Source organism: Euprymna scolopes, chromosome 38, assembly GCF_053919585.1.
Source record: "Euprymna scolopes isolate OS-2025 chromosome 38, ASM5391958v1, whole genome shotgun sequence".
NCBI classification, from domain to species: Eukaryota; Metazoa; Mollusca; class Cephalopoda; order Sepiida; family Sepiolidae; genus Euprymna; species Euprymna scolopes.
In genome coordinates, this window is record NC_136519.1 from 33,980,690 (window position 1) to 33,994,119 (window position 13,430).

General features: G+C 34.6%; 1 protein-coding gene across 5 annotated transcripts in view; it reads right to left on the bottom strand.

Moving 5' to 3' along the window:
- LOC145263129 (uncharacterized) overlaps window positions 1–13,430 on the bottom strand; it is a 340,479-nt gene that overhangs the window by 27,451 nt on the left and 299,598 nt on the right. For all 5 annotated transcript variants that reach the window (XM_080120072.1, XM_080120075.1, XM_080120074.1 and 2 more), the window contains one exon: window positions 2,463–3,615. In XM_080120072.1, coding sequence (XP_079976198.1) covers window positions 2,463–3,615 — 1,153 coding nt within the window. The remainder of the gene's footprint in view (window positions 1–2,462; window positions 3,616–13,430) is intronic.

The following is a 13,430-nucleotide window of genomic DNA, read 5'->3' on the forward strand; positions in this document are numbered from 1 at the left end:
CAAAAAAAAAATTACTTTCATAAAAAAATAAGGTACTTATGTAGGACAGTGCTATTGTCAGAATTTTCTAAGCAGTTTATGCAAAATGCTAAGATGTCAAAATGCTAAGCCAATGGAATTACAGCAGCCAAGAAGAAAATGTTTATTTGCTTCTTATTGGTTTATTATTAGGACTATGACAACAGCATATTCTTTTCATTGTTTTTACTCTCGAGTATATATCTGACACAGTTAGACACAATTAATCAACCGAGAACCACATCACTCTACATAAAAACATATAAGATATCAATGGACATAGAACTGAATAAAAGAATATGCTGTTGTCATAGCCCTAGCTATTATACAGGGTGCGGCAGAAATACCTCCCACATTTTAAACTTTCAACTATATGTTGCTAATGTTTTCATTTAGCTAATAACTTGCCATTTTTTATTTTTTTTATTTTACACCGTGGTCACCACTTATCAAGGCCCGCAAGCCACTCAGAGATAAGGGTTATTGCAAGTACAGTGCGTTAGTGTGGAGATTTAATAAAGTGTCTACTTAAGGGGGCGGTTCATCATAAATTTGTTTACATTGGGCTTGAAGACATCCAGGTTGTAGTCAGGTGGGAAGCAGGCAGACAGAACAGAGTTCCACAGGCGTGCAGTTCTAAGAAAGAAACTTTGTTCATGGAATCTACGTTTGGATTGAGGCACAGATAAAGAGTGGGGAAAATTTTTCACAGTGGATTCAGCTAGATGAGTGTTTTTCGTAAAAGATTGGCAAGGGGGGACGAGAGATTGGAGTTCACACGAGCACCTACCATGGAAATAACGATAAAACAAAGATAGGCTCGCAACTTCTCTTCTGTGGGAGAGAGGTTGCAGGGAAGAGAAAAGGGCATCTCCAACTAAGCCACGAAGTCTATTTTGTACTCTGTCAAGGCAGGATAGGCTGTTTTTAGCAGCTCCTGCCCAGATATGGCAGCAGTATTCTATCCTTGGACGTACTTGGCTTTTAAAGTTCCCTTATCAAGCAATACGGTGTACATTATGCTTTTACTGGAGAAATGTTTTTGAAGAATGGTGAATCGTTAACTGCAACAGAGTGCTTTCTGAATTCATTACAAGTTAGGATGGCATGATGCTGTTCCAGACAGAAAAATCAATACAGTTATGGGCTGCAAATTTCAGAGCTACAGGTTCAGCACTTAAAAGAAAGCCACCTGGAAGGGCTCGAAGTGATCGAACACCAGACAGTATTTGAGCTGTGAGACTTTCTGTTACTCAGTTTCTTATAAAATGCTTTGGCCTTGGGGTTGTCTGATCAAACAGTCAGAAGAATTCTACACACTGATATGCAGTTCCATCCATACAAATTAATGATTGCTCATAAACTGCACAAGTGCGACCGGGAAGATCGCATGTCATGCTCGTTTTATTTCTTTTGTCAACTTTTAAAATGTGGGAGACATTTCTGCCGCACTTTGTATATATTTGATTAAATAAAACAGACGTTTTTGTCTATTAATTCTTTTTTCGATCCTTTCCAATTCCCGAATGACAGTCTTCACTTCTGGCAGATGTAATCACCATATTTATCATAAGTCCAAGTACTTTCCAATCCTTCAGGATTCATTGTCAGGGATAAATTAATCTAACTGGTTTTTAACAATTTATATACCCCCCCCTTTTCCTTCCCTTATTGTTTTTTAAAAAATTTTTTTCATTGGTTAACATTAATAGCATTCTAAATTTATCTCTGATGATGAATTCTGAAGGATTGAAAATACTCAGACTTATGATAATTATGGTGATTACATCAGCCAATTCCTGCCGGAAGTGAAGATTGTTATTCAAAAGATGGAAAGGATCGAAAATAGGATTAATAGACAAAAAAAAATGTTTATTTTATTTTATGAAATATGCCTAAGAGAAAAAAAATGCTGCTTATATATATATATATATATATAAACATTTATCTTGATTTAAACAAAAAATCATAGAAAAAGAAAATTTAAACAAAAATAGAAAGAAAGTCGCAAGAAAAAAAAATTATTTTTGCTTAATAGTAGTTGTTTGTTATTAAAAAATAAATATTTATCATGAAACCTGTTTTGTTTTATTGTTTTGAGTTTCATAAAAAAATGTCCAATAATTATTTTTTTTGTAACACCAAAATGAATATCGTTTTTCTTTTAAATAATTTTTCATTGAATTATCTTTGTAATAACATAAATATATTTTTCATTGAGAAAATCAGCTAGTGTTCAGCATCTTCCGGCGTTTTACATAAACTGTCCGGAAAATCCTGACGATAGCACAGTCTTTATTCTGCATAAATACAAAAGATAAATAACTGATAAAAAAAAATTAAAACTATTAAAAAAAAAAAAAATGCAAAACAAAAATAACAGTACAAAGATAATGGGCAGTGCCAGGTTGAAACAGTTAGTATAGAATATAAAAATAACTCACATTCACCAAGCCTGATTTCTTCAAGTAGAGCACTGCGATCTTGTCCTGTGGCTGGCTTGGGGATCTCTTCAACTTTACCAGCTGATCCCAGAGAAGTGGTTGTCAACGAACTGGTGGTCGATGATATTGACACAGCATCCGGTTGGGTGACTACGGCAAGGTTTGAACTTTGTTGTATCGGTAGCGGTGGTGGTGGGGGAGGCGGTGGTGGGGGAGGCGGAGTTGGAGCAGTTGGGATGTTTGTAGTTTCGATGGGAGGCGGAGGAGAAGGTGGCGGCGGCATAGAGTCCAAACTGACTGGGGTGCCAGACGAATGGGTGCTTGGCGGTGAGGGGGGCAAGGGAAACTCGGCACTGTCGGGAGTCCGGTTCTGGTTGCCATAAGCCTGTTGACGGCTGGGCGAATCACTACTCCGGATCGGTGAACCACTGCTTCCGTCATAGTCGTGCATCTTCTGGGTCACATGTTTTGGAGTGACATCAGGACTTCCGGTGTAGCTGTCAGACAATTCCTCGAGCTGATCAGGCGGAAGTGGTGGCGGAGGAAGACTCTCTCTGACGACTGGACTGTTTCTCATGGGCTCGTGCTTGGGTGTGCTTGGCAATGAGGGAGGATCTGGGGGTGGCCTGGATGGTCTAGCACTGTTCTGGTTGAGAGCACGTGCAATAGATCTTCCATGGGACCCCACAGAGTGGGAAGGAGACATCTGATTGCCCTGCATATATTGTGCATTATTTCGATTTGGAAGACCAGCAGCATGTTCAGGGGTCATATTCTCTACAGGGATGTGGTTCATCATTGAATAGGGACCATTTATCTGGCTAGGGTAACCGTTCGGAATGACATCAGGGTTGGTCATTTCATATGACATTTCTGGAATGCCAGTGCTACCAGTTGGGGTAGATACAATCTCAAGACTATCTGGTCGCTGTTGTGACTGCTGTTGGGGTTGTTGTTGTTGTTGTTGTTGTGGGTGGGGTTGCTGTTGTTGCGGGTGGGGTTGTCCCTTGCGTTGATGACCTTTAGCATGGATAGGCCCATGTATATTAGGAGTTTGATAATCACTAAATTCTACGCCTAATGCCATTTTCTGGTATTCGTCTTTCTTTGTTTTCACCGGGCGGATGGGCCGGTCTCCCTGAATCTTGGGGCGCTGGAAAAGAAAAATAAAGAAAAGGTAAAAATGTAGCATAGAAGATTAATTTTCTAATGTAGAAAGGATATGATTTACATTATCAATATCTAAAACAACATGAGCTTTTTTTAATATTTAACACAAAAAACTTGATTATGATAATGTCAATTCTAGAATTTTCAATGATAAGAAAATACCTACTGGAAATTTTAACCACCTTTTTTTAAAGTTAAAGGAAAAAGAGGAAAAAAAAGGTACTTCTTCATTGTTAGAGGGAAATTTGAAAATCGAAATATTGAATTTAAAGTAAAACCAATGATATCTACTTAATTGTCATGTCACAGTAATGAACATATCCAAAAATTATGAACAATAAAGTCAAAAATTGGCTGAATAATAGCCCAAGATGCTCAAATTTTCAGAAAATAATTATCTCCCTTGATTTTAACTCTCCAGTTTATTTTTTTTTTAGCAAAACTATTTTTGCTAATTGTCTTTGAAAACTGTTTTCATTAATAAATTATTTTCTACTTATGCCGTTTTTCGTAATTTCTAGATCTGTTCATTATTGTGATATGAGAATTAAGTAGATACCATTGGTTTTATCTGAAATTCTGTACTGTTTTTCAAGTTTCACCCTAATAATGAAGCACAAAACATCCATTCAACCACTGCATCTAAATAGCACTTAAATACAAATCAAAATTAATATCATTAGATAAGTAATCAGTGCTTTTTTTTTTTTTTTTTTTTTACATAGGCATCACCACATTATCAAGGCCCAGTGCTTCTTTGTAATAATAAAAAATATGTTATTTAAAAAATATTTAAACTTTTTGGTAAGAGTTCTTCAATAGTAATAAACTTATAGATTCTCAGCACAGTTTGTCAAGAAATAGGTTTTATTTTATTTACTACATAATAAAGTTGCACTTGTCTGCCATGGATTGTGCATATCTGTTTGCATAAACTACTGCTGCACAAAACCAAAGTCAATATTTGGATGTCCATGTGTTTTGTAAACCCTCATTACAAAAAAAAAAAAAAAAAAAAAAAAAAAGAAAAAGAAAAAAAAAATCGTTTTTGTGTTTTCTTTAACTTTGCAAAATACATAATTTTAGTTTTTTTTTTTTTAATAAATCATTAAAACAAATGAGAAAGTTTAAAATATAAAAAAACAAATGCATCAACCATAGTCAAAGGCAACCCAAGGGTATCTTTTAATTGACTACTTACACAACCATGCTGAACATTTAGCAAGTTGACATGAAATATAATTTTTTTTAAAGTATTTCATAAGACTCAATCAGGGATTGAACCCCAGTCTCCAGACTTATAAGTGAACATCATAACCATAACTTTACATTCAAAATATTGTTTTAAAAACTTTCTCATTTGTTTTTAGTATCATTTTTATATATATATATATATATATATATATATATATATAAAGTCATAAAACATAAATAGTGTCCATGGTTTTGTGCTGTGGTAATTCATAGCAGAGTTTTGGAAAGATTTGGAGATTTTAGGAGTCAGAACTATAAGAATGCTTAGAGGATCAAAATGTTTGAAGATTTTAAAATAAATAGTCGGCATTAGAAGCTTGAGAATCCCAGGAGTCACAGGAAATGAAACTTTCAGGGCATGAATGCATAAGTTCAGTGATTATAACACTGCAATTCGCAACCCTCTCTGATCAATCTGAGCAGAATAAAAAGTAGGAAATATTACTTTTGAAGCATACCTCAAATATATATATATATATATATATATATATATATATATAATCTCAGAGAGAGGAAGATAAATGGATATTTGTTTTTCTATAATCAGACAAAATGCGGTCCAGTCTAAGATTTCCTGTTGGTGTATGGGTAACATTGTGTCTGATTTTGTAAAGATATGTATGCGTGCATGCGTGTGCACATTTCTTGAAATCGGGGTGGCTATTTTTATAAACTTGTGGAAATGAAACCACTGTCAATAATTTTCCCCACTCTTTATCTGTGCCTAAACCAGAACGTAGATTCCATGAACAAAGCTTCTTTCTCAGAACTGCACACCTGTGGAGCTCTCTTCCATTAGTCTGTTTTCCAGCTAACTACAATTTGGTTGTCTTCAAGTCCAACGTTAACAAATTCTTGATGAACCATCCCATTAAATAATCCAATTTACCAAATTTCTACTACTAACAATTACTAAGAAATTATCCCATCGACTACTGTACACTCAATAACCCTTATCCTCAAGTGGCCTCCGGGCCTTGATAAGTAGGGACCTCTTTGTAAAAAAAAAAGAAAGATATCCAACACAAACCATAGAAACTCACTCTGTTGAATACCTTATCTACCTTCTCCTCTATTTTCTCTTATGCCCAAGATACTAGTAGTAGATGTCTCTAAGTACCTACTATGACACTCATTTCCGTTTCTAGAGAAGATTAAATTAACAAGTAGTGCCTAGTTGCATGTATATTTCGCTAATAGCGTTAATTTTTGCAGGTGGATGCCACATATGGCACCTGGTATCCCCAAATGGTCAGCTATTTGGTACTAACCAGGCTCAACGTCGCTGAACTTTAGTGATCTAACGAGAAACAAATGAATATTCCAATATTCATATATGTTTAGAATCGCAGCACATTTTTATTACAAATAGATTTGTTTTTTAATTATTATGTAAATATGATTATGATGGAATGTGCTCAGACGAAATTGTAGCCCTTGTACCTCCTTTGCCGTACAAAACCCCACCCCTTCACTGTAGAGATCCGTAGATGCCAGAAAGACTTCTACTCTAATAGTTTCTTTCCACAAACTGCTAGACTTTGGAATTCACTGTTTTCTGCTTCCCTGACTGTACTAACGGTATTTAGTTCTCTCCCACTGCAAGAACTGTGACACCAGGATCAGAAACTGGGATTGAGAAGTCAGCGCCGTAGAGGAGGGGCACTCTGACTTGCAAAAGGTGCCTGGGCAGCTCCGTCGGCATTTCCTGGTGAGCGTGGCTTAGGCGATTAGCAATAAACTAACCCTTTCTCAAACAGAGAAGGTAAAGCCTAGGAAGGTGGACCTCCTAGAACTGCACAGAACTTTACTCCCACCGCAAAATCAACAGTGATCGGATCATTACAGGCATGGCCTAATCTCTGTTGATATTTTGCAGAAATTTAGAAGTAATGTGAACAGGCATCTCGCTGCTCAACTCCCTATATAGAGCCCCTATAGACATGGTCCCAAATAATAGCCCCTTACATTCAAGTAGCTATGCACCTTGTTTGAGAGGAATAATGAATAAAATGTTTTTAAAAAGTGCTAGCATGTCTGCATAATATCAGAGTAACACAAAAAGTTTTCCATATTCAATATGTGAATGCATGAAGCACTGAAAATCAAGTTTCCAACAACCAAATGTTAGAGTATGGAACATTTTATGTTTTTAAAATTATTCTTTTATAGTTTGGAATTTTTTTTAAGATGAGGATCGATTAATTTATATTATTATTCAGGTTACTCTTCTCACCTTGGATGTTATTTTCGCAACATTTTGGTCAATGTAATCTCTTGACTTTCTCTGGATGAAACTCGTTGACCTCTGAAATCTGTACCGACCTTCAAACTGAACCGCTTATTTAATCGATGGGAGTATCAGCTCTTGTTCCATCAGGTAGAAGAATATTTTATGGGAACTGAGTTCCCCATGCAAACGAACACATGAACACGAACTGATGACTTTAAAGTAATCATGATTACCACCCTTTAACTCTGGTAATATCATTCCTTGTCACAAGGGGGCGATACAACCTACTTCCACGACTGGTTTCTGTCATCCTTTCTTTCTCACTGGACTTCACAACATGCAGACGTGACAAAAATACTCTCCGGTTTTGCAACTGCAAAGAGTATTTTTGCCATTCAAACTCTCACCAAAGACTCACGAGGCAAACACGCAAGTAATGTTACTTATACAATGTTGCTATGAACTTTTATGATTTTTATACTTGTATCTATGCTGTAAATAAATGTACTTTTGTTGTAATTATAATATCCGCACATTTTGTGTACTCATTTCTTGTCTAAGAGGAGCATGCAATTATAATCTCTTTATTCCTCTACTTAACAATAAAGGATGATTTTGCCAGCTACAATAAAAGGTGACTTCGTCCTCTAAAATTCTTACTATTGCCGCCACTGAGGATTGGACAATCAATCTCCAGTAAACTCTCACTTTCAATGAATTATTACAAAGCACGTTATCTGTTATAGTACAGCTCCACGTGGATCCATGGTGCAATACAGAAATTCATTCTGCATACATTCCCAAGTTCGACAAGATGCACCCGAAGAAAGTCGAACCGTTGCAAAAATAATATATCCAGAACGTAAACAGTAACCCGAACATTCCACATAAATCTTCCGATGTTATTTTTTATTTTGTAAATTTGTCAGATATAAACATATTTTATTTGAAAAGCATGTTTGTATAACTCATTGGTGCTTATTCAGTTTGGCACTTATGTCGAAAAACAAAAATGAAGAAAAACTTTTATCATGTACCTACTTGGCACAGAATAAAGATAGTACATTACAGAAATCATAACAATTGATCAAGTTTTTTTTTTGTTTGTTTTTTAAATTTTCGAAAAACAAATTTGTCGTTTTTAATGGATAAGTGAAGGCTGAAGCCATTTTAATATTCTTTAAATTTTATTTTTAACTTTTATAAAATGACCCTTCTAAAAAGATGTTTTCATTATTTGAAAATTTTATTTTCCAAAAATAAATAAATAAAAAAAAACAAAAAAAACAATGTGTTATGTTAATAAATTATTGTTGGATTTTAAATCTTACGATTCAGTTATTTTTTCCAACCTTATCAAAGAAAGAAAGAAAGAAAAGAAAAAAAATGAAAGTCGGTTATCTGCCCTTGGTTTTGCTAGAGTCGCTATATTTTTCCTTCTCATTGACACTGAATAAAATTTGATTTTCTTGAATTAAAAAAATAAAACTACTCAACCGAATTACATTATTTTCGGAATATTTCATCCTCGTTCCATGACAGGTACGTACATCATACAGACTTTTCTGTATTTTCTTTAGTTTTAATTTCCACCATAGCTGCCAATCTGAATAAGAACCCTTTCATCACCTATTACAATCGTATTCGTAACCTAAGCATTTCATAAAATGAAAATGGCGTCAGAAAAGCCTGCAAAACAATGCCACATTTGTACAGAAGCTTCAAGGCAGCCACCAGTCAGGTGTACTGTGTGACCTTGATATAAGCAGAGCCAGTTTGATGCTAGCCATTTAGTAGAAGGAACCAAACAATTGGTAAAACCACTTGCAAAGTGATATGAACATTCTTGGTGGGTGTGTCAACAACTGAACAACGCTATAAAGTTAGAATGTTCGAGCAAGAACGACATTTTGGATGCTCATCATTTGGTGGCAAGGCAGCTCGGATTCTTCAACTCACATACAATATCAAAACTATCAAGTGCTTGAGCAAAGACTCTGGAATTGTTTTGTTTCTTTTTTCTTACTGTTTTATAACTATAAACACAGCTTGTAAATAGATTAAACTTGCTGCATAACAAGCTTAGTAATAATTAACCATCCTGTGTGTGTGTGTGTGTGTGTGTGTGTGTGTGTGTGTGTGTGTGTTCATTTTAGGTGGGCCAATAATGTATACAAAAAAAAAAAATAAATAAAAATAAAAAAACAACAACAATGTGTTGGGATATAAAGTTGAAAACATACCCCAGTCAAACATTTACCAACTTGTGCTATTATTATACCTGTAGCACACACACACACACACACACATTATAGACAGATATGATTAAATATTTTCAGTTTATTGTAAAGACATAGAACATAAAGAGCAATATTTATAATGAAATAGAATTTCTCTCACTTCCATTAGCAGGTTTGTAGCTCAATTCTGACAGGTTTTGAATCTCATTAAGTCTAGTAACACCGATGTGTCGACAAGATGACAAAACATGTTAATGGATAACTATTAGTTTTTACAAGTTGTTGATAGATCTTTGCAGTTAACTAAAAAAAAAAAAAAAAAAAAAAAAAAACACCGTATCATCATTAACCCTTATTCTCGAGTGGCTTTTGGCCTTGATAAGTGGTGATTCATTATTATATAAGAAGAAGCTTGCAATAAGATTTTCATCACTCAACCGGTGCATATTACAACTAGCACATATCTTCTAAAGACTAAACATCTGTAGCCATTAACAGCCACCTATTTTGCTAGACAATAGAAACCCTTTAAAAGAAAAACAAGAAAAACTGAGTTTAAAATGCAGCAAGAATTGCGCAATCACTAACTGCACTTCTGAATTCAGTGGAAAAAGAGAAATCCAAAACAACCTGAAGCAATGCTGGAATCGACAGAGATTCACTTGGATGAGATAAGTTGTTCTATCAAGGTTTGAAAGTAATATTTCTATAATGTGAACAGACACATCGCTGCCAAACTTCCTACATAGTATCCCTGCAAATATGGTCACAAATAGAAGCCCTTTACAACTTTATAGCTCTGTGCATTGTTTAGGGTGAAAAAAAAAAAAAAAAAAAAAAAAACTGAAAAAGAAAAAGCTAGAAGTTAAGCAATGTTGTGTCTGGTCAGTTTTTAGATGACTGACAAGGGAATACTGGATGTCACAAATTCATTTAAGTGAATGCGTCTAAACATGACTCCATCTCTTCTGGCCATGAGTGAAAGAGTTTAGAAGACCAAACATAGCTAGGACAATGAATATAGAAGGAAAATTTTGATAATGACACCGCGTCAGAATGACTAGTAAATTCTAACCTAGTACAACCTCTTGAATAGTCGGTGAGTAAACTAGAAATGCAACCAAATTTCTTTAGAAATTATTTTCTTATTTGTGCTGAGAGTTATATAAGTCGAATGTCCTTTCTGATGCTTACTCGGTCAAGTGATTGAGACCAGTGCTTCTACAAGACATCATGCCTAGATGATAGCTTACCAAGGTAAAAGAGCGATTTTGGAAGGTTTCTTACAAGCTTGTTTTTCCATTAAAAAAAAAAAAAAACAGTTGTGAGTAGATTCTGATGGTATGGTCACGTTGAATGAATGTAGGAGAGTTCTTGGGTTCGTAGATAAACAATTGAGCTAGCAGGACCAGTTAACAGAGGAGGGCGGAAAACATGAGAGGAAGTGATAAAAATGGACTTTAGAGAAAGCGCGATAAATAAAGATCTGGCCAGACTTAGGTTAGTTTGTAAGTCAATTCTTTAAAGCCATCAATAGATGCCAGCATATAAAACAGACATTACTCCAAATCCCATGCTTCCGTTCAGTCTTGAAAGACAAAGGATACCCTTAAGGGGCAATAGCGCGTGTAATTATGAGGCAAGGGTTGCAAAATCTCTAACCATACCTCTCCTGAATCGGCACTATTTGAGTCCAGTGGCAAGGAGAAGACCAAAACGACTGGAAACAATGCCGAGATCAGCAGAGAGCATATACAGCACCTGAAAGTCCCAAATGGTCACACATTTAGTACTGACCAGGTTCAACGTTGCTTAACTTCAGTGATCCAGCGGGGAACCGGTGCATCAATATGATTAATTGTAAGTAAACAACAAATTTTATGTTGATACTTGAAAGTATTTGGTAAATTGGATTACTCCAAATATGATGTTAAACTTCGCCTGATGTGTGTGTATGGATTGACCCTGCAGGATTAAAACTTCTGCCAAATGGTCAAAAGAGCTTACCTACCATGATGATAGGGTAAATGAACCTACATAAGGCAAGTGTACAACATTAATTTGTAAGAAAAGTTATCAACAGTCAATAGAATCCCCCCCTCCTTTTTATTTTACAAAAAAGTCACCACTTATCAAGGCTTGGATGCCACTCGAAGATAAGGACCAGTGTATAGTAGTCAATGGGACAATATCGTTGTAGTAATCGTTAGTAGTGGAAATTTGGTAAATTGGATTACTAAAGTGGACGGCTCATCAAGAACTTGTTCATGTTGGACTTGAAGACGACCATATTGTAATCAGTTGGAAAACAGAAAAATGGTACAAAGTTCCATAGGCGTGCAGTTCTAAGAAAGAAGTTTGTTCATGGAATCTACGTAGAAGTGAGTTTCCAGGTCATTCACTGTCAAGCCCAAATATCAGCTGACGTGATATTGTAAACAAACACAGACGGAATTTAATAAACTACATTATCATCATTATTTATTTTTTTGCGAATTAGTTCACCGGGCAAATTATTCCTTGTAATACATAATATTCAATAAAAGATTGATTCTATAATAATACATACGCAATCTGCATAAATTAAAATATCATGTTTAAGCGTATTGTATGACCAGGCATCATCGGGTGTCCAGCTAATGTCTTCTATTTAACCAACTAATAGATCATTATTCTACAACCTATGCACAAAAAAAAAAAAATAATTTTAGCATTTCTACTGATGCATGATTCTACCTTGTTCAGGTGAATTTTAGGCTAAAACATCGAGAAAACTTGTAAAAACAGGTGAGGCAGGTGGCAGAAGAAATTGGATTAGCTGGAGAATATTATAATAAAATCATTTTTGCAGCTGGATATCAAATTCTAATGCGATTCTCTTGGAAATCAGCTAAGAAAAGACAGCAGTACTATTCAGATTCTTTGCAATTTAGACCAGCATGAAAAGAAAAAAAAAAAGCACATTATTCTTGTTTTATCCAATTTTTGGCATAGATGAATTCTGTGTTAATGTTAAAGACATCAAATATTATCTTTTCAATCACCAAAAATGATGATTTTCTTTTAATGAAATTTAGAACATTTTTGTAATCTATATGTATATATGAATTTGTATTCCTGTCTATTTGTTTGTTTGTTTTCCACAATGTCATATCATTGTGTATATATAAAAAATATATATACATATATGCTATTATACATGACGTCATGTAGAGGGGGGGGGGGCAAAAATGAAAGACTTCCCAGCAGGGCTCTATGGACGCATTTATCTTTAGTTGACCTTGGACAACTAAATAGTTTCGTTTACTAGCCAAATAGAAAAGTTACTAACCAAACCCACATGAATTTTAGAATATGACATCTTCGTTCTGTGATGAGTATGTACATCATAAAGATTTTTCTGTGTTTTTTTTTAATAAGTGTAATTCTAAATATACAACAAATTTTATGTAGATACTTGAAAGTATAAACATTCTAATTTCTTCAGTAAAAAAAAAAAAATTGTATATTGTTCTATTAAACTTTTATTTTTTAAATAATTTAACCTTGTTTGTTTTATTAAAAAAAAAAAAAAAAAAATGAAAATATATTTTTCACTCAGTAGTGAGCTCTGGAAGATTGTCAGTGAAAGAAATCACCAAAAGAAAAGATAAGCGTTTTATTATTTCTAGTCGCCACTTGGAAAAATCACTTGCAAATGTGACTGTTTCACTTAAAATGTAGAGCCCTGCCCAGGCAGTCTGCTAGTGTGTGTGTGTGTGTGTGTGTAAGTATATATATATATATATGATTACTTCATTTAATCACATAAATTAATATACAAAGATATAATTTTCTGCATAAATTTTTCAGTATTTACTTCAACAGTGCTCAAAACACAGGTAGAGCTAGGTAGTAAGTTAGAAAGCTGATTGGCTAACAAAAAACTCAACAGCATGTGCGTATATATAAATGTGCAACAACCACAACTTTTCGCATAAGCCTGACAAATTCTCATGAGAATGAAATGCGGAATATTCTGTGTAGCGTAACTGCCATATATATTTTCATATATATATATATAGCATTGGG